Consider the following 26,759-nt stretch of genomic DNA (forward strand, 5'->3'; position numbering starts at 1 on the left):
GCAGTTGCACTCGCTGAAGCCAAGACATTTTATAGGAGCTCGGTTAAGCTTCCAGGGATGCAATTTTAAGAGGGTCCATAACAAACGGCTAGTGATAATGTCCTTGCCTTGTGACAACAACCTGCAGCCGTAAAGCAAGTTTAATTCTCTGACAAGAAGATTGGCGACAGCTATCATTGCATTGTTTACTGTAATATATGGGATTTTTTTCCCTGAAAACCCTGGAGATGGCTTTTGCCTGGGCTGGTTGTAAATAATGAAATAGACCACAATGGATTTCAGTTCCTCATCAGTGTTTGATCAGCACAAAGGTAAGTCACCTGCTACCAATTTCAAAATCATCTAGTCCTCCCATGACTCCCATGCAAATGTGCTAAGATTACTTGACAGAACGAATAGTAAAATTCTTGGAAGAGATCAGGTCTCTAGAGATTAATTTTGGTTACACATGAAGGAATTTCTTCCATCAATTTTAAACATGGATCTTTCAGCCTATTGCTACAGTGATTTTGTAAAACAAAATCTTTCAGCAGAATAGCAATGACATTTGATTGCTCTTATGCTGAGCATTGAGATATGCATGTATATGTTTACCATTTATATTATAGATTGTCCTCTTATGGATATATATGTGAAATACTGGAATATTAGCAAACAGTAGTTTAAAATGGAGTAAAAAATTAAGAAAAGCTGATTGTCATAAGTCTGCCAGTTTGTATGCATTAAAAGAACTGTTGCTGACAAGTGATCGACTTTGTTTCAGCATATCTTAGCTGTATAGGTAAGTATTGCCATAATTGTGAATTTAAGATATCTCTAAAAGGCCCAGCATGAAGATTTTCTACATGGTAATGTTGCTATGGAAATACAAATGGCTCTTTGTTGTCTGTTTTTAAGTTAAATGATTGAATTTTATGTCTTTGTTTGCCAATACAAGCTTTTACGTCTTACAGCTTAATCCACTGTAAGGAATGTGGTGGCATTCCTTTTATATTCCGAAAGCAGGAAGCTGTTGTTTGATTATCTGTGTTGTAAGCAATTTCTTTTTAAGCTAGCTTGCCAGATAATTTGTGTGCAGTGTCCACAGTTGCCAGTACACACCTGCAAAGTGTCCAAGCTGACATGGCTGTGCTGGCCTCACAGTGAAGGCGCTGAGAGTAGAAAAGAGATGAAGGGCAGGAGAAAGATAGAGGCTGCAGTGCCTTTTGGGCAGCCAGGTCCCACAGGTGCTACTGTGCTTGCCCACACTTCGTCGGTGAACTTCTAGTAAATACAATCCATGTAAAGCAGTAGTGTCCCTTTCAGCCTCAGCAGTGTTCAAAGCGTGAAGCACATGTTGAGAGCACTGACCTACACCAGCCCACCCAGGACCCCACCCTGAGTAGATTGGGAGGAGTGGGAAACTGTTAAGCAGAACTCAGTGACAAGAGACAATAATATTACCGGCAAGGCTAAAGGAGGAAGGGAAGAGCGATGGGAGAAGGGAGATCTGTACTGCAGGAATAGAGACAGGTGTCCTAGGACATGTGCAGGTGATGCAAGGAGCATTTTCCCCAGCAGGACAGAGGTGTGTGGCTGACTGAGCTTCTACAGAGGTATGCGGCTTTGATTGAGCTCAAACTGGGGAGGGAGTGGGGAACCCCTGCAAGCTCAGTGCCACGGGGATGGCTGACAGGGAGCTGATGGAAGTGGTGCTGGGAATGAGGCTGGAATATGATCAGGGCTGGGGAAGAAGTCAAGTCGCCAAATGGATAAGGGGGCAGACAGCAATGCAGTGGATCATTGACCCAAAACACCTTATCCAAGTAGAAATGAGAGAGTTTGGATACAACATCTGCCTGTACCTTCCCTTGCTCCTAATCTGCTGCCCCTCCCCCTGCCAGGACACTGTCCACACTGATTGCTCCAGCATCATCTCCAGTCCCATGTTACACTCAACTCACTGCACCTCCCCAGCAAGAGGATTCTCTACAAATAAATTCATCATCATTCCCTTCACCACCACTGCAGTGATGTTGGCTCTTTGGATGATTTGTGACTTACTGTTTGCCTTCCCTGCCAGCTGCATAGGAGGCAAATGGGGAGTAGGAGCAGACAACACACAGTAATTGGACACTGAGTCCATTGGTTATTGTTCAAAGAAAGCTCTATTCAAAATTTACAGTGTATGGTGGATTTTATCTAAATAGTGTCTAAATGTCTTGACACATTGCTGGCAAGTAGGCAAATTTTTTTTTAGCAAAGAGAAGCAGAATATCTTTCATTGGAGCAATTTACAACAATGGAAGAATACAGACTATTTTTCAAATGCACCAGATCAATATCTATTGGTCCAATAAAATAAACCAACCCTCCCTACAAACCCTTTCTCCACCCTACACATCAGAAAACTATCCCAGCTACAGATCAAAAAAACAGCATTCCAGATATGAAAATCATACTGTCTCCTTTCAACACCTCCTATGGCATCGCTCATTAATATCTTACAATATTTACCCATAGTAACAGCAGTAGAAATGTGGGACTTAAGCCAAACAACATCAGAAACCCCTCCCCTCCTAACACTGATGCCATTTAAGTATGTGCTGTACCTGCTATCAAATGTTTACCGTTTATACAGAGAAGCTAGACAAAGGCATGGACATTCACAACCAGGCACACACGGGATTACTTTGTTAAGCAATCCATAAATCCATAATAATAGAGAGCTAGTTGCAATTTCTAAAACTGCACTTATCCACCTCCCAATGACCCTTGACACTGACATGCTGCAATCAAATACCCTGCCTAGTATTGTGTCCTGCAGACAGACTATGGGAAATCACATAAGGCATTTGGCTACTGCTCAAGACAAGGGTTTATAGCAACAAGAAATTATGTATATAAATACTTCTTCACAATTAACATAAATTATGCTGTTATCCAGCCTTTAGTTTTCAAAACTTAGTGTTTTAGCAAGGTCTAAATCAATCATTGTCAAGACCACATTCATTAAGCTGCAGCAAATTTAATTAGACATTTAAAATCCAATGCAGGAGAAAGCACGCACTTACATACAGCTAACATGCACTTGGTAAAACAACACATCAGCTGACATCGCAAACTGTGCAAAAATGCATTCTTCATGGGAGAATCAGAGGATAATTAATGTCACAAGCAGTGTCATTTCATCACTCTTAATCCTGTGATCATTTTGCATGTTCCTTTATATACTGCCTTTTCTGACCAAAAGACAATTACTTTGTCTAAAAGAAATTACATGCTTTTAGAACACTACAGCTAATTTCATATAGATTGGCTTTTAGCTTTGATTCTTTCTGAGGGTTTTAGCTACAAAAGATGATGTCCCAACTCTGTACATCTTTTGGTCTTTGCTCACTGAGATTCTTCCAGACCTTTCTACGCACTGTTGTGTCAGCCTGCAGTTTCTCCCTGCCCGTGATCCATATGCAGGCTCTTAGTCGGACCTTCTGTCTTTCTGAAGCTGACTGACAGCTTCCTTTCACAGCTACTCTGTACCAGCAGCACAGCAATTTTCAAAAATAAAATGTAAAATTTATCTGAAATGGCACCAGTACTCACTGTCGTTTACAGAACTGAAAGATGAAAAATGAAGTAATGCTGGCACATTCGAAGATGGAAGGTCAGACATTTGGCTGTTCAGAATCCCTTTATCCCACGTGGTGCTGGTGCCCCAGCCAAGCTCCCCAGCAGGGTAAGCTCCCAGAGAGGGATGCAAGTGCTCTGTACCTCTGTCCAAAACGCCTGCTCACCAAACCATTCCTCTTCCACCCAGGAAGGTGTCTGCAAAAAGAAATGGCCTACAAGCTTTGCACCCATGCCCCCTCCTTCCTTGACAGGATAAGCTGGAGGAAGATGAAGTGGAGATGTTGTGTCGCTTGGAGCCAAGCGCATCCAGCATAAATGACATCCAAGCCCTCCTGGCATTTCCTGCTCCCTGTCAACTGAAGCATCAGAAGACCATACATCTGTCTTCCTCCCCAGCCCCCACCCAAAGCCACATAAATCATGATAAAAACACACCACTTGAAAGCATGTCACACTGCAGAAAGTGATTTAGTGCCAGTCTGCTTTATGTCAGACGCATGATATGGGGTCTCCTGCTGGCCCAGTCTCCCTCATAATCGGAATGACAACGTGGTCCTTGCTCTGACAGCTAGGACGCATGGGTGGGGAACTGTGAATCTTGGATGTGGGTTCATGCCACCATGTTTTAATAGGAGTGAATGTTAATGTTAGATGTTACTGTTTCATGTTCTGCAGGAGCAGACATGGGGAAAACTTCGTTCACCCATCCATCCATCCATCCATCCATCCATCCATCCATTCACAGTTTGCTTCCTCTTCTCATACAGGAATATATTTACTGTGGGAAAAGCAGATTCAGCCCAGCAGAAGCAAAGGCACAGGGTACCACATCCTTTAGTTAGACGGAAAACTAGGAGGGAGTCAGGGAACCACATGCGTGTGTGCATCCATGCACTCATCTTCCTGCCATCCTGCCCCCGGGTAAGCAATTGCTTTTCTCGGAAGACAGAGAGTTTCTTTTTGTGGATGGATTGCTCTGCTCCCGACACACAGCAGAAAAATTTAACACTATTTACAAACTAAACAGCAAAAAGTACAAAATGTTTATGTGTAATACATAAAAGGAGGTGAGGGCCCCTTGGATCCACCGCCTGTCTCGGTACATCTAATGGTGTCTTTCCCAATGCCAGCTGCATCTGCTCTGCGCCATTGCCATGTAATAACCACCACATGCAGCTGTGAGAGGATCTGTGTCAGTGCTCGTGGCTGGCACATCCTGTGTACCTCCAGAGACTGGCCAAGAGGAGCAATGAAGCTGTGCTTTGTGTCTCTGCCTTCTGCCCAGCCCACACTACAACCCTTTGTGAGTAAGGGACTAGCTCAGACATGAGCTTGTTATCAACACATCTTTGCTGAGTTTGCCGATTGTGAGAGCAGTCTGCAGATCTGGTGTGATAAGGAAATCTGATTAATGCAACCTCTGATAAAGTCACTTCTTTTTTCATATAGTAGTCACTAATGATGACTCTCCTGATCTCCCAAGCACACAGGTCAAAGCTTCTGAGCCAAATGAACAGTTGCCTCAGCAAAAGACTCCCCAACAGATTAAAAAATCAAGTTAATATTTTAATTTATAAATTTTATCAAATGCGTAATTTAAAAGACCAGCTAGAAGAAAGAAAACAAACTAAGTTCTCTTCTGTTGAGTAGTGATGGAAAGGGAATCTGGCACTGGTGAAGGCATCCCATGTCTAGTTTTCCCAAGCCGACAAACAGAGCCCCGGCTTTGACAGACTAACCTTTCCCAGGGTGAGAGCTGATTGTGTTTCCATGGCAGCCAAGTTTTAAAGTTGAGAGAGATGATTGCATTCCAGGGAGAGAAAGTCACATGTGGGCAATCACACTGGGTTGTAAACCCCAGCATGAAGCTCATGCAGATTCATTTGCAACAATGTTTGTCCACGACAAGAATATTGTTGCTAATAATTTAAAATTATCTTTAAAGATCTTCTATTACTCAAAAATATACATGACAATGTTTGAAATATAATTTCATATTGTAGGATCATAGAATGTTTTGGGTTGGAAGACACCTTCAAAGGTCGTCTAGTCCAATCTGCAGTGAGCATGGACATCTTCAACTAGATCTTCAACTAGATCCAGAGCCCAGTCCAACCTGACCTTGGATATTTCCAGGCATGGGGCATCCACCACCTTTCTTGCAACCTGTTCCAGTATTTCACTACACTCATTGTAAAATATTTCTTTCATATATCTAGTCTAAATCTACCCTCTTGTAGTTTAAAACCATCACCCTTTGTCCTGTTGTACCAGCCTCTGCTAAAAAGATTTTTCCTATAGGTCCCCATTTTTTTCCTATAGGTCCCTTTTAAGTATTAAAAGGCCACAATAAAGTCTCCCTGGAGCCTTCTCTTCTCCAGGCTGAACAACCCTGACTCTCTCAGCCTCTCCTCATAGCAGAGGTGTTCCATCCCTCTGAGCCAATTGATGTGGCCCTCCTCTGGACCTACTTCAACAGGTCCATATCCGTCTTGTGCTGAGGACTCCACAGCTGGACACAGTACTCCAGGTGGAGTCTTATCAGAGAGCTTGCCCAGGTGCCTCTGGATGACATCCTGTCCCTCAGGTGTGTCAGCTGCACCACTCAGCTTGGTGTCATCTGCAAGCTTGCTGAAGCTGCACTCAATCCCCCTGACTATGTCACTAACAAATATACTAAACAGCACTGGCCCTAGTACAGACCCCTGAGGGACACCACTTGGCACTGATCTCCATCTGGACATCGAGCCATTAACCACTACACTCTGGGTGCAACCATCAAACCAATTCCTCATCCACAAGACGGTACACCCATCAAATTCATCCCTCTCCAATTCAGAGAGAAGGATGTTGTAGGGAGCCGTATCAAAGGCCTTACAGAAGTCCAGATAGATGACACCTGTAGCTCTTCCCTTCTCCACTGATGTAGTCACTCCACCGTAGTAGGCTGTTAGGTGGGTCAAGCAGGACTTGCCCTTGGTTAAGCCATGCTGGCTGCCTTGAATCACCTCCCAGCACTCCTTAGCATAGCTTCTAGGAGGATTTGTTCCATGATCTTCCCAGGCACAGAGATGAGACTGACATGTCACTAGTTCCCGGCTTCCTCCTTTGTACCTTTTTTAGAAGAGGATGCAATGTTTCCCATTTTCCAGTCACCAGGAACTTCACCTGACTGTCAGGACTTTTCAAATACCACAGAGAGTGTCTTGGCAACTACCTCATCCAATTCCCTCAGGACTCTGGTATGCATCTTGTCAGGTCCTGTAGACTTATGTATGTTCATTTTATATCTGTGTATTAACAATAATGTATTATTTTATTATGAAAAATACTTTTTACTAACTTTTCAAATTCTCTTTAAACCATCTCCCTTTTTTCTGCACAGCTTACATACTTATGCTATCTCCAGAAGCCACGACAGTAAGGATAAGTCAGTAGTTACTTAATCTGTCTTTCCTTTGATCAACACTGTGATTTAGCTTTCATTTTTGCTTGCTACTGCGAACGAGGTAGTGCAGTGGCTGGACAAATGTTACACTCTGTAGCTCTGACCCTCAGCCACAGTGAACAGCACAGCTCACAGCAGATGTACTTCTTTTTAAGTTAATAGAAATCAGAAACTCTTTTTAAAACTAAACATACAGTTGAGGCTGACCAACAGTACATATATGGAGCATTTCACGATCACATCAGATTTGACTCTGCGCCAAAAAATGAACTCTTTTGACTCCTGTTGTTGACAAGTTAATAGTCCACTTGGAGCCAAAGGAGGTGTAGGCATGTGGAGCCTCGTATGACCAGTCTGGAAGAAAGTTACAAGCAAAGAAGCAAATAGAGAATAATCACATTAATTTCTCTAGAAACAAAAATATGAGGAGTGTTCAGGAACAGGTCCTGCAAGGCATCTGCTTTAAATAATAGCTCATACTGTAATTGACAAACAAGACAAACTTCTCCTGGGATCCAAGAGATGGACTATTTTTCCCTTTTGCAGGAATTACTAACACAAACAATTGCTCCCAGAAGCTCACCCTCCTGAGAAGAGCATTCCCATGGACACCCCAGGAAAAGGAAATGAAAAGCCTCGGTCTTCTGACTGGTGTGAGGATGACATTGAAACAGAAAACACCTGTGTCCTATCAGAAAACACCTACTTTCATCCTATCTCATAAAAGTGTAGCCAGCAATATTATGATGTAGTTAAATTATTGCTTCATTGTTTCTTAAGTCATGTTACATTAATGTTAATATGATTTCTTATAAAAGGTGGAAAATTTCCGGAAGTTTTCTTATGTCCTTTCAGTGTCTATGATTGACAGTTTTTGGAAGAAGTTATGATGAAAAACAAGTTTCAGATGACTAACAAAAACCACTGTGCTCTTTAGATACACTTTGTTCCACCTCAAGTTATGTAGTCATAAACACTCGGTGAAATAAGTGCCATTATTTTCATCAATAATCATTTGTACTTGTTTTCCACTTACTCACATACTCCTCCCGTGCAGGTGATGCAGCAGAAGAAATTGACTTGACTGTGGTTTACCAAGCAGCAGCTAATGGCGATGTGAACACATTAACTGCAGTGATTCGAGAAGATCCTTCCATCCTGGAGTGTTGCGACGGCGAGGGTAAACAAAGGCTGATCTTGTTCTCAGGGGATTAGTTGCTTCAGTTTGTAATTAAATTTTCCATTTTTAATCCTGATTTTTGCGTTCAGCAAATTATATTTAGTAGCAGAATATAGGAAAATTGAGTTATTCTTTGGAACATCCACTGGAAATACTCAATTTGGATACTTCTTTCCCCCTGTAATAGTAAGGCTTTTTATACAGATACAAATAAGTTGTTCTGCTATGATCAGACAGTACTTTATCATGAAACTATTTTATCTTCCTTAGGGAGATGTTGAGAAATTGTTGTCTTTTCAGGGAAGGAAAAAGAGTATTTCTGCACATAATTCCGCGCATCTGTAGAGTCGAGGGTTCCAGACTTCTGCCACGATTTGAATGATTTTTGTCATGTAATTGTTTGTCAAAGGGTTGGCTGTACAATGTGCAATGATCTAAATAAGCCGGCTTATCTGTGAGGCTATGCTCCTTTTCATTTTGTGTTCAGGTTACCATTTAATACTATTACAAATTGCTGCCTATTGGCTGGGTTTTATATGCATCTGTTTCTCAAGTGAATTAGAGCCACAGATTTCTGGAAGTTTCTCTCAAGGAAAACTGTTTATTCAAAAGCAGTTTTTATTGCAATTTCTTGTAATGGGTCCATATGAATACCACCTATTCTAATCTTTACCAGCTTTTACCAAGTTACCAATTCTTCCTGCGCTTTAGAGGAGACATCCTAACTGTTATCTTTAAAACTTCTATTGGTCAGTAGGCAAAAGGCGTCATCAAGTTAAAACGCCGTCAGTCTCTTAATGGGAGAGGGGCTAGGTATGAAGAGCAGTGGGTGGAGATAGACTGATCAAAAAACGAAATGTTTCAACTCCAGAATAAACTTGTTTGCTAGGTTGTACCTACAACTGTAACTAAAGACCAGTCTTGCAAGACAAAACATATGGCTCATATCCTGCACATGTGGCAGAGTCTGCATAACCTCAGGCTGCGTAGCGCACATTTGTCAGCAGTCTCATTGAATTCAGTAAGAATAGTTATTCTTCAGTTGTGTCTGAAGTTTCTAGTAGTGTTGTAGTTTCTAATATAAATGGTTATTTATATTGTAAATATATTTATAATATATTTATTCCCAGCTTAGTAATTTTAAATTGCTTTGTCAGATTCTGCAGGAAAATATCTTGCTGTTATTCAGGGATTAAGAGAGTGGAAGGAAGAGGAAGCAATTAAAAGATATCATAATACTTCATTATAAAATTTGAGTATTAGGTTTGAATGTAGATAGCAAACTTTTTACAGCACAGAAATTGTTTGCAGAATATAAAAAAAGTTCTCATGACAACAGAAAAGAAAACATTCTAGAGAAAATCCAGTCTTTAAGATAAGCTGTTTTTTTAAATAAAGCATCAACTCACACACATACACCTTTGCACAGGACAGGGCTTGATTTCATAAATCATGAATGATTTTGAATACATAGAGAATGAAGCTGTGATTTGAGGAAATTAGCCAAGCACCATTTGGCTACTAATTGCTCTGAAGAATATCAACCTCTAAAATCATGTACAAAGCTAACAGCTCATACTGGGAGCTTGTCAACAGAAAAACACTTTTGCCTCCAGAAGTAGAGTTAATGAGGCAAGGCTTTTGCTAATGAAATCATGTTCTTTTTAAAATTAGTGGTCAATAACTGGCATAGCAGTTACTTCCTGCCTACAATAAAGCTGAGTACAAAGGTTGGACAGTTGTCGGAGAAAGGCTTTGTTAATTTGCCGATGTTAACATCAACAAATAAGAAAATATTTCTATCTTATGGCTTTTGGCAAAATAATAAAAGAACATTTGACTTTCTTCCCCAGGTTGCACACCGTTGATGCATGCTGTGTCAGGACGCCAGGTTGATACAGTGAAGCTTCTGTTGAAGATGGGAGCTAATATTAATACTCAAGATGCTTGTGGACGAACCAGTTTATCTCTGGCAACTTATCTGGTACCGAGACTTGGGGGAGAATGATGGAAAGATAGATGGAGTGAAGGGAGTAAATATGCAGACTGAGTAAGATTTCTGTTTATAGTACAGGAAGAGAAAAGCTCAAAATAGTGTCCAGACTACAGTGAAATTGTTAGCTTTACTATAATACAAAGCTGGAAGCAGTGATTTATTAGAAAAAGATCAGGACTCCTGTCAGAATATCCTTTTAGCTTGTAAAATCAGAGCATGGTATGGGGATCTCACTAGATCCAGGGTCCTCTGTATGGTTTCAAGAAAGCCACTTGTTTCTGTGCACTGGGAAGCCCTCTCTTATTCTTAATATCCAGATTAACTTCTCCCCTCCCACGGACAGCATTGGATTTTTATGGTCCAGAAAGGGCATTCCTATCTCAAATTCTGGTAATCAGGCATGTTTTCCTGCACACTATATGAGACAGGGCATTGCTTTTTCTTTTACTATAGTGCTGGACCTTGGATAGACAGGGCAGGAACTTAAGATCAGGGAGCTGCAGGTGTCAGTGCAGATGCTCAGATCATAAGCAACCCAGTCTTCCAATAAACCCAACATGAAAGTAGGAGCAGACATCCCATTGAGAAGTTAGGGAAGGAAGATTTGGTGCCCTCTGTGTGAAGAACACAAGGATGGTCCTCTTTCCTTAGTCTTCAGCTCCTCACTGGAGGGAATTCAGGATTCCTAGAGAGAAGGGGTACCAAGTTAGTTGGGCACAGTGGTTGACCATGTTAGTTGGACAGAAAGGAGGCAGGAATGTTTATCCATGCTGCATAGTATGAATTATGGCTGGATAACCACCAGTCATACCATGGCAGCATAATTAAATCATATCCCTTTCTTCTCATTTCTTCCTGCAGACTCAGGACAAAAACAATGCTTCTGCTCGGCTATGCCGTATTCAGCCAGAAAATAAGTGTAGAAAATAGGAAAACAGGCAGTCCCTGAGTGCAAGAGGCATGCTCCACTTATTTGAGAATGAACATTTCCTCTGCCTGATATTTTCCAAAAAATCCCATAATTAGTGTCATGCTCCTTTTTCCCTTCCTCTTTTCCCGGAGGGGAAAAAACATTCTTTGCTAATAAATAAATGACTGGAAAAGATTTAAACCACCCAGGCTTCAAAGTCTCCATTTCTCTTTCTGTAATGGATATAATCAGAGGTCTAGAGAGCGTTTGACTGTGAAGTCTGTCCAGGGAACTGAGTTCAGCACTGTTCCACAGCCACAATCACGTGCAGCATTCCATGGTTCTTTACTTCCACTGAGAGCTGCACGGGGGTGATCTGATTCCACCATTCCACGCCTTTTCTCTATAAATGCTGGTAATGCCAATTTGACGTAGCTCATACAGGAGGGAGCTGTCTTTCTCAATGGTCTGTGGAGGTTTGAACAAAACAAACACATGCTTGATCTCTCTGGTACTTAAGTATACAACAAAAGACTTACGCAGTCACAACCAGATTGTTTACTTGCTTTTTCTATTGTGATCAAAAGAAAGTTTTAGTCCAAGAACTGATTCATCCCATCTATTTTGGTGCTGTTTTCAGTCTAACATTATCACAAATTCAATCCTGCAGCAAATGTTTATAAGACCACACTAAAACTTTTTGCTATTGATTTACCATCCCTGCTAAAATCACATAAAGGAAATGAGATTAGGTGCTCATGTTCTTGGTTTAACCTAGCATAATCAAATCCACATGCAGGAATATGTGTAGCATTTGTTAGTGATAAAGGAATTAGCAAGGTTTTAGTCACTGTTTACTCAGCTGGTACTTGCCACAGTTGCAGAAAACCCAAAATACAGTGTAAAGAAAACACCTTAACACTGGAATCAATGACCAAGCTAGTCTGAGACTTAGACTCCAAAAGGAAATCGCTCTCAGTGATAACAAACCTCTACTGAGGAAACAAAAGACCAGTTCCTCTGCTGGCAGAAACAGCTACAGACACACATGGATGCCAGAACCATCAAGCAAAGATGTGGCCTGATGCATTTCACTTTCCTCTTTTTTACATGCTCTAATTTCTTTTTTAGGGTTGGCTGGAAGGCTGTGTCAGCCTGCTCAGAAATGGTGCTAAGCAAAACATACCTGACAAAAATGGGAGGTTGCCACTACATGCTGCTACCGCAGAGCCTGACGTGAGGTATGTCCCAGGCTCCCACAGCATTTGTTGGTTGAATCTCAACAGGTAGTCACCAACACATGCTACCCAGCCCAAAGGGGTGCCGAAGTCAGGAAGATTAGCTATGACAGTTACACTTACGACTTGCTCCTTTGTTTCGTGATTATCATAAATTGAGTAGAGAGGAGGAAAAGCATTGTACAACACTTGTACACTTGTGTAACAGAGATACATGGCCAAGTAAGGTGAGGAGCCTGTTTTAAGATCACAACAGCAGGCAGGAAAAAAATTTATAGAGGTTGAAACCCTGGGTTTCCCCTGACCAGTTACCTTTCTGCCACCTCCCCACAAGAAATACTACAAGAAGCTCCTTCTTTGGACTTCTCCTCCAAGTAGCACGACTAATGTGAGAAAAGTTTTCCTCATGACAACCTTTCTGAGAGCCCCTACTGTAAAGGGGAAGCTGAGGTTTGGCAGACTGGCTCATTTGTACTTTTACTGAAGGTGGAGGGTGCCTACACAAGAAGTCTTAAGAAAGATCCTCTTTGTCTCATTCCAGCCTGTAATAATAGGAAGGTTTAACAAATTTTGACTTGCACGTCTAAATAAATTCACTCAAAAAACTCCTAAGTAAATCATGACTGGAGGGATAGGAAGACGTTAGATGCAAGTAAAACATTCAGTGCATGCAAAATGTTCATGTGACTTAATCACTGAGCTGTGGTGTTGCTGCTGTTGCCGTATCAAACCAGACCAGACTTCTGTGCATTTCTGCTGATCTTGCTCTCCAGCCTTTTTTAACAGTTTTATTCATTTTCCACATTATCATTGCTTTTCATGCATCACTTGAAGGAAATAATCTGAGGTTTCTAGTACAGGTCAGTATCGTTAAACAAAGCCTCCACAGAAAGAAGAAAATGTTTTTAGAACACTCCCATGCTGCTACTTGAAACAGTAATCTACTTTACCAGCAGCACACAAGGTTCCCTGAACATTTTTCACATTCTCCTTGGATGTGGGCAGACCTTCGCTCTGCACAGGATTTTACCATTTGCTCAATTTCTTTTCCTGTGTCTTCTGGAACATTGAGGAGGAGGCTTTTGCATCACGGTCATAGTCACTCTCTTGAATCATACAGCATTGCCAAAAGGGTATATGCAGTGGCCAGCTATGAAATGCTTTTTCAGCCACGTTTGAACGCTGGCAGCCAACTGCTACAACCGCATGTGCTGGAGGCCATGCATGGATCCCGTGGAAAGTCAGAGACAGTGATCAGCTGATTTATGTATTGGTTTGATAATTGATTTAAGTGTTTCAGTGAATCCCACAAAGCCTGAGAAAAGGTGAAAAGAGAATCCGTAGACTTCCTGATCTGTGCATTTAGGACTAGATACCAGAGACATCTCAGCTGCGTGACTGAATATCTACATATTTGAGCGGTAGCACTTACATTGCTATCTGGGGTTAAACTACAGAACCATGTATCAGATTCTGAAACTATAATTAGTTTATTTAACTACATTAGTTTATTTACCTATAAACTAAAACTGTATTACTAGCATATTATGGTTACCTTGCTTTCTTTCTGCTCACTAGTCCATTTTTACCCAGACTAGTTTTCAGATGTTGAATTTCTGAGATTCTGAGTCGTTGTGCCAAATAACCACAAAATGTCTTTTCCCGGTCACAAATTTTTACCAAACTAAACACTGTGATCCTAAAATGTCATCGTTTTCAGAGTTTATGTAGTACAGCACCATTATGCCATTGGTTGTGTGATTCAGAAAAGGAGGTGTAACACCCCTTTTTCTGCAACTATTTATAGCCGTATATAAATGGATGTAAAGTCCTAGCAAAGCACTGCGATCCGCCCTTTAGGGACATTCTAGTTAGAAAAAAGAATTAGATTTGGCACTTGAAGATGGCATTACCAATGGATAAGTTTTTCACCTGCAGAATTGCCCAGATCATCCCTAAGCACTATTAAGTGTCTTTATTTAGAATAACTTACATTATCTAGTTACTTATTACTGGGGATGTGGGGGGTGGGGAGGGTGTCTGTAGATGAGAGTTATTTTGCAACTTTCTCAGCTTAATCTGATCCACTCACCTGAGCACAGTTCAATCCAGAAAACATACTGGGAGTTACTGAGGTTGTCCTGGTGAAAAGGAGCGGAAGATTGTCATTCTGTCTCCTATGCTTGGGAATAAATGCATGGTTGTACCCATTTATGTGTGCATTTTACCAAGGGTTCCCTCCTTGTCACTTCATCATTATTTAATTTCCTTGTAAAAAAGCATGTTTAGATGTCCATGTTTCGAAGTTTTCTAGCAAATTCGCATCTTCAGATGAGCTACAGATTTGCACTATCATCTTATCTGGATGATAGTGCAGGATATATCCTTCCTTTTAGTAGAATCATGAGAACTGTATATCCATGTTAAGATCTATGTTACTTCGCTTTGTTATAGCCCGTGACAGGATAGTCCATTTCCATGGTCCAACCATGTACACGATCCAAATATTTAGCATTCTACTATGATGCCAAAAGGAAAAGAAAAGCAAAATCCATGCAGTGTTAAAAACATTATTGCACTTGTATAATATTTTATGTAAGTATTTTATTGTAACTGTTCCCTCCACCAGAGGGGAGTGTTTGTAGTCTGATATTCTCTGAAATGTGAACAAACGCATTGCTGTATTTTATACCGTAACAATGGCCCTATCCAGGTGACACACTGTAAGGCATTGTAAAACACTGTTAGTTTATGTGTGTAAATATATAGTATGCATGCACACACACAGACAGGCAAACACTTAAACAACATCCCATTACTCGAAGAGATAAGGAGAGTTAAAAATTATTTTAGAAACTGGTCATTAGCATTTCTGTTTGTTTAAAACTTCATGAAACACGATGACGATGAATTGCTAAGATACCAAAAACTGCACGTTTATAGTATTACACACTCTGATTCTACCCTGGTAATCAGCACAAGAATTCTTCCTAGTGATTCTGGTTTTAATTCCCAGCACTAAACATCTGTTGTTACAGTAAGCCATAAAGCCTTACTTGCTTTTCTAGTATAACAAAGCTCAAACCTAAGATTCTAAACTGTGCCCATCACTAATACTGATTTTTCTTGAAATTGCTTGAAATTGTTTTGCTTCTCCAAAAATGTCAATTTTCCAGATTTAGTCAGGCGTACAGCACACTGATTATGTGTGCGCTTGCTTCCACAGGCTTCTGAATGTGCTTCTGCAGCAGTCAAATCTTAGTGAAATTAATCATCAGGACAATGAGGTGAGTAAGCTTGTACTACAGTCACAGTCTCAGGCTCGGGGGGCGTTTTCCTACTCTACGTGATGCACCTTTAAGCTAATAAACTTTCTCCATATACTGCCAACTAAGAGGTACTTTGAATCAGTCTCTTAGCTTACTTGCCAAGACATTAATTGCTTTGAGTCTTCTGAAATTAGACATTGGCCTAAATCTTCACCTTTACGAATCAACCCATCATTAAAGTCCTTTCCAAAAATATTGGAAAGCTGGTGCTACACAGAACAGCCATGGGTAAGGGGCAGACGGTGTATGTTTATACAGGAATCTCCCTCAGATCCACACGATGAGTAGTTGCTCTGAGCAAGATCGATCTGCAGTATATTGGAGCCAAATGACCTTTTCAGATACTGTGCCATTTGTGATGTCTGCTGTGCTCACTTTTCAACCTGCCCATAACAGCCCCAAATGTCCAGAAGTGCTGATTGCTCTAGTTGTATCAATTTCCAGCTGCTGAGATTTCAGCACTTGGTTGATATTCATTTCCAGATGTCTAGAGTTTACTGCTTGTCCTTTATCACCTGGGTATACTGGACAAGTTAGAGCAGGTTTGGGGCCCATCCCTCTACTAACGAACTAAGAGTTCTCTGTCTCTGAAGTTTTTACTTCTTTTTATTTCATTAGCAAATGCCTCCATCAGAATAGACAGAGATAGAGACAGAGATAGAGATAATACACAGGAGAGTGTTAACTTCCTATATGTGTTCCTCTCCAAACAGAAAAGACAAAACACAAGAAAGACTCTTTCATATTTTTCTCTTCACTCTAATAATTGCTCAAGTATGCATCTCTTCTCCACAGTGCCAGAACCACCAGAGGGCTGTTAATTTTCTCTCTTCTCATGAATCTTACTTACCCACTGGATGGTTTGCAGACCCTGCTCGCAACAACCTAAACCAGATACATGCTTTGTCTTGGTGTAGAACCATGTTGCTAATGAATTGCATGGAACCGCAGATCACAATTTCAAGCTGTAGTGTTTTGCTGTAATGCGTTGCTACATGCAGTTAGAAGCTTGTAGCCCACCTCACTGTCATTGGGCACTGAGAAGATGTTTGCTCAAGTGTCAGTACTAATCCCTGAATTTTCATGTTTTCTGAAAAATGTGGATCCTCACAAATAATTGCCAGCTAATAGAGCTGTCCTCTTGGCATAAGTAAATTGCTTCAGTTTTCCCATCTTACACTTGAGAAAAACACCCCAATGATTGCATGAGTGTGTAAACAGTAAGAAATACACCTGGAGGTTTCATAGTTTCCACAACTGTGTCTTTCTGTGGGTTTTCTTACGAAGACTGCTAGCTGACAATGTGAAGATACATTCCCTAAAAAAGCCTTGAGTCTGGGCAAAACAAGTGTCGCACTACATTTCCCACACCCATTTCTCGCTTTTCTTCTTTTATGTCCCCTGTTGGTCCATACTTTTTATAAATACACGGTTGTTTATCTGTGTCACCTTTAATATTATATTCTGCTGAATCTTCAGCTTAGACAGTTCTGATATCACTCTCATGCTTCCTCTCACAAACCGTAGTCTATCTGCAGATGGCCCTCAAGGGTGATATCGCCATGCACAGATCAGATGGGTGCGGGATAGACAGCCGTTGCCTGCTGCAGCAGGCCCACACATGTGAGCTGTCACTAACAACCAGCTCAATGCTCTTTGCTCAGGTGGGTGTTCTGACAGAACACGTAGAATGTACAAATTATTAGGAAAAAAAAATAGAGAACAATACAGGAAGCAGCATTATGCTCTATCTGAATCCTTATTACACCCGTATCTTGAATGCTAGTTGCAAAAGTAATCTGAAAGAGGATATACAAGAAAAGAAAGAAAAAAGGACTACAATGTTGGTAACAGTTATAGAGCAGCTTCCTTTCATGGGCAGGCTAACAACTTGAACAAACTACAACAGGGCTTTCGTCTTGGCAGCTATGTCTGAGAGATGATATAGTACAGGTCCATGAAGAATTATTACATGCAAAATGATTGGGACATCTACAGAAATTATGAGGGAGCAGTTTTAAAGAAAATGAAAACAATTACTTTTTCAGAAAATGCATCATTACGTTGTGGAGGTCTGAATGTCATAGGAAGTCTTTAGCCTAATTACCAGATGTTAGGTTACTGTATATCACCCAGCCTTCTTTCTTGTATTTTCTCCCTAAGCATCTGCTACAGACCTCTCTGAGTTGAGTCCCTGTATGAGAGAGATCTTTGATCCCTAACCATGGATCTCAAACTCTTATGGTATAGCTGACTGCTGGTTGCCACAGTAGAAACAGAGAGAAAGTTGATTTTTCAAGGATTGTTTTGTCCATATCAACAGACTGAGAGTGGAATTCAGAAAGCTGGCCTGGAACACTAGAGCGTCTCCTCTTTCAGTAATTTTTCCTGTTCTCCAGGTCTAGGGTCCGAGACCATGTTCCCAGCTGGAAATCACTTCATTCAGACCTCATTTCACAGCACTTACAGATACTGAATGTCCATCAACAGAACTAAGTCCTTGTGTCAAAACGTTGTTCCACTGACATCAGTGGAAGAGCTCTGATTAATTTCAGTTAGGACAGGATTTTACCCTCGTTTTTGGTTTTACAAAACCAAAACTCCTATGATTAAGCTTTGCAAGCTCTAACTAAAAACAAAACTGTTCTTGTTCAACTGCTCTACCTTGTCATCATCTCTGCTTAAGCTATCTGGGGACTTGAAAAGCCTTATAAGATAACTGATGAGTAAAAGAAAATAATGATAGGGCATTCAAGCTTTTAGTTAGAAAATAACTACTAACAACTTCCACTACTAAAGCACTGATAAGCTGCATCAATGTTTCATAGCTCTTACTTCACCTGAGTTGTTGCCAATTGTCTTTATGGGGATCTATGTCAATTTTTAATTTCTTTTCCACTCTAGATTTTTTGCTTTTTATCATTTTGGAAACCAGGAAAGACCCCCAAAATGCATTTTGCCAGATAAGAGACAGTAAACAAGACCTGACTGAAGTAAAATGTTACTACATCTGAACAACACTTGCAATTTTTAACAAACATATTGAATGAGTAACCTTATACAGAAAATCTTTAACATTATGGATGTAGAGTAAAATACAGGTGTGTATAACCATGCTGATGAAGGTGTAAATACAGGCCATGAATTCTCTGATCTACGAAGACTGACTGAACATAGCCAAGATGGAATGAAAATACAAGTCAATAGCTTATGCTTTGTTTTCTCCCTAAACAGTAAATATGAGATGTTTATATTGTGACTTTTTTGTTGACATCACTGGGCCAGTTCCTTAGCTTGCTGATTACTGCTAGCTAGAATACTAGCTCATAATATTTATTTTGGATCAAAGATAAGACCTAAAGTAAACATCACACTGTGTTATGTCAAAGCACCAGTCTAAAACAGGCTTTTCTCAAAAAATTCAAACTGAGCAGTGAGGAACGATTCCCCAGCACGCTATCGTCACGTATGAAAGAAGCATTCATATTTGTATCCATTTTCCATAATAACTCCAAAAAGGTTATGGCTCCACTAATTCAGAAGCTGTTACTAATTATCCAAATCAAGAGGAAAAGGGAAGGGTCTGTCAGCCTCAAATGGCTTCAGAACTGTCTAGCTCATCTACAGAGACTTGAAGGGTGCTCCTGTGACTGACAATTATTTGCTTTCTGGGTTTGTGGCTTTCAGGGGATGACTTCACTCCACTGGGCCGCTTTCCACAACAGGCCCCAGCACACCCAGATTCTGCTGCACAAGGGAGCAGACCTGACTCTGGTGGACAAAGACTTCAAAACAGCTCTGCACTGGGCAGTACAGGTGAGCCACAGCCATGGTTTCACCAGGTATTTGCTTGAGCTGAGCTGGCTATTGGGCTGTCCTAAATACTCCAAGTGCAATTATTTTGGCTGTGAAATGAGGAAAAAGGATGCTAGGAATGCCCACGAATAACCCCAGCATTTTGCCAGTGGGCACAGATCAGGGATCTAACGTCTTCTTTGGAGAGCAAGGCTTTCTTAATATAGGCTTGGCACTATTGTCCTAAACAAAGTTACCATTTATCTCACTGGGACCGTATGTGTGCTTTATGTCGAACTCACGCTTAAACTTTTTTCACTAAATCAGGGTTGCAGAAATCATCAGCTTAAATAGTCTTGCCAAAGGCCTTTGGGAATAAAATAATATAAACACAAGTTAAGACATATTTAAACAGCTATAGCTGTGGAATAATCAGCTAAAGTGCTGACGCCCTACTTCTCTGGAGATGAAGGAAGACAAGGAGCCAAACGCACTTGCCAAAGAGCTGTATGGTCCTATCTCCCATGCAAAGATAAGTCAAATTGCTAACAATTACTCAGGCCGTGGTTAAAGATGAAAACCACACAGGTTTACTGTGGCATTAAATACTGTATTATGCAGTTGGTAGTAAGTGTTCTAAAATATAACATAATGTACTAAGTTATACCTAAACTTCAGAAAACTTGCCAGATTAAACTGTACAAATATGTTTCTACTTGCTCACTTGCCATAGCAAGTTCTGGTGTCAATGTTCAAAACACCTGCACAACAGAGAAGCAGAAACAGAACTTGCACGAAAATCCAGTGACATTTTCCTACAATGACTAAATATTTGCATCCTCACCTTTTGGTCTTAGTTCACTCATCTTAAAAACTGTGTCAACAAAGAAATTTAAAAGCTCTGGCCTGTGACATGCTCTATTTGTAAATGTCTAAGGACATCTAGAACGAATAATCTCTTTCCTTCAACCACAGCTTCCCACAGCAAGTTCATGTGCAATAGGCTCAGCTTCTGTTTTTCTGAAGTAGAGGTATATTTTGGCCTCTGTGACTGGTAGTATTTCAACACTAGTTTTGCTCTTCTTTAATCCTAATCAGTCTGAAATTGGGCCACATCTCTTGCTAATTTGACTTAGGCGGCTAAAGCCTTCTACTCTAAAACCTGTTGTTCATTTTTACTAGGTTACTGCAATGCGAGATGCTTCCAGCAGGAAGCTGAAACTCATGCAAGAGCCTTCAGGCTAGGCAGTGGTCACAGCTCTGGGATCATAGCTCTGGGAACAACCTGTCTCTCAAATAGAAAGACAAAATGGAACCCTCTTCGTAGCAAGACTCTCATATCTTAATCTTTCCTTGATTCTGTATTTTGTAAATTTTATTATTTAATTCCATCATTAAGTCCCACCCTTACCTTTCACAAATGTGTGAATAACTCTTGAGAAAGGAGGAAATTAAAACTGCACAAAAGCTGCTTGATCTCCAGTGGAGGCAAATCACAAATGGCCCTTTGTTCTCCCTTTAAGCTGCTCCAAGAAACTGAGGAAACGTGCAGGATGACTCATGGTTTTTTCTTCTTGAGAGATTCCTGCTATGAAGCTTTATAAATGACTTCTTCCATTTACGTAGTTATCCATATTTTAGGTCAAGAATGGGTAGTTGAAATAGCAGAACATGGAATAGATCTGTTAATATTTCTCTTACCCAAGCTTGGCCAAGAAAAAATAGCCTCAGTCAGTGCTCTCTGCTGCCTTATTCATCCCAGGAGAAATAAGATACTGTGGACAGGCATGACTCTCTGCTATGACAGAGAGCAGAACTGCTCTGCTGGGTAGGATTATTGTTACTTCTAACAGCCTCCTCCACAGCTTCTGGAAAGGGAATATTTTTCCTTTAAGAATTGTATTAGTATCTTTGGAGCGCAAGAGTCTCATAGAGCTCAGGTAGTACCAGCTGTAAGGATTGTTTTCGGCTGAATAAGGATCTGTGTCTAATTTCATTTTAAAAAATGCAGTAAGGGGAAGACCAGGCACTTTCACAGAAACTTGTTTCAGAAGTTGCAAGAAGGAGGTGGCTTGTGTACATTGGGCTGAAACACAGACCTGGACCATATTAAAAGCATTGCCTGCCATTAGAAACCAAATTCTCAGGTATGCTTCACATGAAATGTTTCATGAGGCTGTTTCAAAGACTGCATGTCTCCCATCAGACAGTGGCTGTGGACTCCCAGCTGTGTAATTAGACAGACCTTGCCTTCAACAAGATCTCTGTTGAAAAACTCAAACCTCCTGCTGCTTGAGTTCACGCTTTCGGTGCAAATATGTTACATCGGTGTCAAAACCACGGATCTTTCTGGTCTGAAGTGAGAATATCTCATGTTATATTTTTTACACATGCAATATTTTTAAGAGCTGATGCAGGCTGGGCTGTGTTAGAAATATCTTGGGAGGTACTCCTTTCATTCCATTGCAGCCAGCAATAACTGCTGTAATGAAAAAGGAAACACACTTTTGTAACCAAAAAATGTTAACTGCTACTGGAACAAAGTGTAAAGCCATTCTAGCCGTTCTAGGTAATGGTGTCATTGAAATCCTACAGTATACAGTATACACTACATACTGCTGTATCATAATAGTAGTACCTCAGAAACAGCCTGGGAAGATTTGGAGTCTTCCTACATTGCCTTGCCAATTGTCATTATTTTTACCAGAAGTTTCCTTCTCTTTCTTAAAACTCTGGCTCCTAAAGTCATATGATTATGTAAAAATATCAGCTTTCATTTAAAGAATAAGCAAACAATCAAAGATTTTTTCTGAGGTGAAGAAATGCAAACCTCTAGGGATAAAAAGAAGGCAACTAAAAAGAAGCCATTAAAAATAATATTCTGCCATATGGAGCTGCGCTTATGATTTTTTTATAAGTTGATTCAGAGTGCAAAGTTTTAAAAAAATTACAACCCTGCCTATTTGCTCCATGGCAACAATGCATTTATTTAATTTCCTCGCTTCCTGAGAACAGAGCAAAAAATCTGTATATCTTAAACACATTGTGAAAGCAAAGGACGGGCAATTATTCATTTGTGTTTGGTTGAGCCAGCGTGGCAGACTGTCTGTAATTGCTTGGAAGGTGAGAGCACACTTAAATGTCAGGGTGTCCAAGAGGGAATGTCGCTATTGCTGCAGGGCATCGCAAAGACATAGCTGGCCACCCAGCCAGGGCAGAGGAAGAGGCCCGGAGAGTCAGCAGTGGTTCAGGGCCAGGGTCTCTCCTAAGGGATCACTGTGCTCCTTTTCCCTGTGGGCCGCCTACAATAGAAGAATTCACATAGATTTTCTAAGACTTCTTAAAACTTAGTGGGTGTTTCTCCATGGCGGACATGTTTGTTGTTGGATTAGACCAGAAAAGGTACATTTGGTAGGCACAGTTCACAGTCTCATTGGTTTCAGGCAGAGTTCTTTCACTGCAAAATTGTACTTATTTTCTCCTTGTTTCATGCAGTTTTCTAGAGATAGGAAGAAAAAGAGAGTAGTGATTTGGGGGTTTATGTACTAAGCTTTAAAGACAATTTTGTCTGCTAGCAAGCAAATGAAGAACAGATTCCATTTGCATTTCTTTAAGCATACCCTTAAGAAATACATTTCTTGTGTAAATATTGTCATTCCAGCAAAAGTACAGCTGTTGCTCATGGAGGCTGGAACAATGCACAGCAGTAGAGCTCCACAGAGTGAGCTGTCAAATTGCAAAATAAGGAGGAAGAGAGTTTGCAAATAGTTTTGAGTAAGAAATAAACTTTCTCCAATACCGTCAGAAGCTTTTTCCAAAAAGTGTCCTAAACATTTGTGATAACATCTGCAGTAGCAAAATAAATGAGCTCGAGCCTTGGCTCTGGCACTGAGGCCAACTATCACAGGACAGCCTGTGATGAACAGCTGATACAGCAGATAACAGCTGATAACAGTTTAGCCCAACTGCTAAACTTTCTGATTTTCTAAAACAGGATGGTAGTATGCAGACCACTTACTGGGAATGGGCCATGGGCCATGCTAGATCCTGAACTATGCCCAGGAACTGGCGAGGAGAGTGTTAAATGACCCAAGCCAAAACCATGCCAGGGAGGATTTTAAAAATTTTACAGTACAGACAACCAAGTTCCAATGCTCACAGATGTTCCCTAGTGCTACTTGGGTTTTTATAAAGCTGTAACCTATTTCTCCACTTTCATTTATGTCAGTTCATAAGCCAAAGTCCCTTTTATGACTTGTACGTGGTACAGCAGTATTGATACACAAACTCATCAGTACAACCAGATCATCAGAAAAAGTGTCTTTACCTGAAATAATTGACTGTTAAACAATAAGTCCTTCAAATATGGACATGCTATTGACAATGTAATTATTCATACCAATTAAATTTCCAAGGAAATCAATTGCAGAACTCCCACTGAGCTTAGTAGGAATTTGTCTCTGGCAAAACCTGTAGGTAAGTACAGGATAATTGCCAGACCTCTTCCCAGCACACTTCCCAGTCTATGTGTAACTCCACCAGCAGATGCCAGAAGATGAGTAATGTACAAGCACCACACTGTTTGCATATCCATAAACATCCTGATCTCCTATGCCTGTCAAAAAAGCATTGAAAAACAAATGTTTCCATTTCTCTGTAGCAGGAATAATAAATCCTTATTCTACTGCAGAATAAAAGATTACCAGTTTTTCAAAGCCCATAAGCAACTCTTCCAGAGAAATCAGTCCTCGTGACAATGTACGAGCAGGGGAAACCGCCAAGTAATTTTAATCATAGCCATAGTCATTTACACAGTAAATCATATGCACTAATTATAGAAGAGTCCTTGCTCACTGCAGAGGGGGTTGGACTAGATGACATTTGAAGGTCCCTTCCAACTAAAGCATTCAATGATTCTATGATTCTATGACTCCACGTGAAAATAAATTCTCAGAGAGACTTGGCCAGTATCTCATGCAGTTTTTTGTTTGAGCAGAGAGAGGGTAAGAGAGGCAGGGACGTATGACAGCTACAGAGGTATGTCTGCCTGACAGCCTTTGTCATTTGATAGCTTTTTCCAGCAACCACTAAGGCTGCTAAGGGATAAATATTTTTAAAACACCACGTCCTCTAGTTGTACCAGAAGTAGCAGTGGTCTGAGGACCACAGGACAAACTGTCTTGTACAACACCACATTCTCTTTCCAAGAGTACCACAAAGTCAAGCCAAGCTGGGTTGCCCTGAATCTACAAGAGACATTGTCTCAGTGGATGTCTGAGGCTGAAGTACTAGGGTTCGTAGAAGACAAATGAACTTCCCTCTGAGCTGGCTGAGTCTCACCAATTTAACTACCGTGTCAGTAGGGTAGTTGTTAATTTATACTGGTTTGCCATCAGAAACACACCCTATGAAGTGCCTGGGCTGCATCCCGGCAACTTTCGGCAAAACTTTCCAGGCAGGAGGAATACTGATGGTATTACAGATTGTTCTTTTCCTCAGCACAGGGCTCAGTTGCCTCTGTCCCCTGATGGCAGAGCAACCACAGGGCGCTCTGAATTTTTGCACTGGTTCTCCACTGCCAACGTAGCCAACTGGCAGCTATGACATGTCAGCAGCAGAGGTAGAATGAACATGCTTCCATCTCTCAGCTTTACCTAGTCTAGGGTACAGAGCCAGGATGCTGGAAGTCCTTAACAATGGGAGAAAGCTCTCGTGTGTGCAGAACTCTTCAGCAACCCAAGTTGCCATCTTTATGGACATTACTCATGCTCTATTTGCTGCAGATTAGAAGGAGATGCATTATGTCTCTGCTCTTGAGTTTGGCATTTTCCGTGTTTAAAATGGCAGACACAGCATCTACAACAAGACAGGGATGTGTTGTTCTGATACAGCCTTAATACCTGATTCTAACCAGGCGTATCCTCACTGTTAACACAACATCATGTTTCTCTTGCTCTGATTCTAGGATAAAATTCTGAACTGTTATAGCAAAGGTAATGACAGAATACACTGCCATGGTGTTCTGAATATGAATATGAGGAAAACTGCACTTCAGTGAAATTAATCCCATAAGGGAAAAATTGTACCGGAGGAACAGTTCAGTTTTGCCAGTATAGCTGTAACTGAACGCAGAGGTTCTGCCAGCAAAGCCTTGAATCAAAGATCAAGACTTTTCAAGCCTCAAAAAAAAACATGTGGGAAAACTCTGTGGAATGGCTTCTGCTTTCAGAAAATACTGAATTTAGGAATCAAAAAAGGAAAATAAGGTGACTTTGACAGGAAAGATGTATTTACCAATGCAATAACCTCAACTGTTATGAAGGAGTTATAAAGGAAAAGAAGTCCACAGACAAGTTATTTGTTCAGATTTTGCTATGCATTGCTCAAAAAATGCTTGAAATGGCTCATGTTCCTCTATGTTAGCAAAGAAGAAAAAGATCTTTGCCTTTTTTTTTTTAATGGCTTTGTTGGTTTTACAGTCAATTTCGTATTAAAATACACTATATGTGTCTGTTTGTGAAGGATAAAAGATAAAAGGCTTGGGAAACAATCAGCATTCTGTAACATAAAACTCAAACAGTACCCAATGATGCACAAAGATGGTTTCCAGGAGGAAATCAGAAGTACTGATGCAAATTTTGTTTAGTCTATAGTAATTTATGGTTCCTCTTTATAAAAGTAAATTATCTCCAAGAGTAATGCAATGGGAATAGTATTTGCTTGTGGTTGCAGAAAGGAGTGAAATAATGGTTAAAATGTCGAGCCAGTCATGGTCAGAGCAGAACGATGTCAAAGAGAAAGTCACAGCTTTGAATTCACAGGTATGGAATTGAAAGAGGGGAGAATGCAGAAGAAGAGGGAACACAGACAGCCCTGAAGTGCAGTGCTATTGACAAGAAGCAATATCAAGAGCTGCTAGTGGGGAATTTCCATCCAGCAAAGCTGGCTATAGATACAGGAATGCTTTAAACTGCACACTAATATAAAGAGACAGAAAATATAGAAGAACTAATACAACGTAACCCCATAGTCTCCAGAGGCATTCGCTTCAAAGAAAAATACTTTGTCAGGGTTTCCTGAAAACAGTTAAGCGGTCCATAGCTTGTCCCTCTCCCCCTCCCACCTCTACATTACTGGTAACCACAAGCCAGCACAGCAAACTCCCTTCACATGATTCTTCTCTTTGTCATCAAAATATCTAGTTCACTAGAGTATTCTGATGGGGGGGGGGGGGGGAACTAACACTTCTCACAA

The 26,759-nt window shown here is 40.7% G+C and overlaps 1 protein-coding gene across 1 annotated transcript in view; it reads left to right on the top strand.

Moving 5' to 3' along the window:
• The first annotated feature begins 271 nt into the window (after positions 1 to 271).
• ANKRD55 (ankyrin repeat domain 55) overlaps positions 272 to 26,759 on the top strand; it is a 47,331-nt gene continuing 20,843 nt past the window's right edge. Inside the window, 6 exon segments of the mRNA XM_010142212.1 lie at positions 272 to 311; positions 8,115 to 8,237; positions 10,091 to 10,221; positions 12,275 to 12,384; positions 15,608 to 15,668; positions 19,398 to 19,526. Of these exon segments, the coding sequence (XP_010140514.1) occupies positions 272 to 311; positions 8,115 to 8,237; positions 10,091 to 10,221; positions 12,275 to 12,384; positions 15,608 to 15,668; positions 19,398 to 19,526 (594 nt within the window).

Source organism: Buceros rhinoceros, unplaced genomic scaffold, assembly GCF_000710305.1.
Source record: "Buceros rhinoceros silvestris isolate BGI_N320 unplaced genomic scaffold, ASM71030v1 scaffold1018, whole genome shotgun sequence".
NCBI classification, from domain to species: domain Eukaryota; kingdom Metazoa; phylum Chordata; class Aves; order Bucerotiformes; family Bucerotidae; genus Buceros; species Buceros rhinoceros.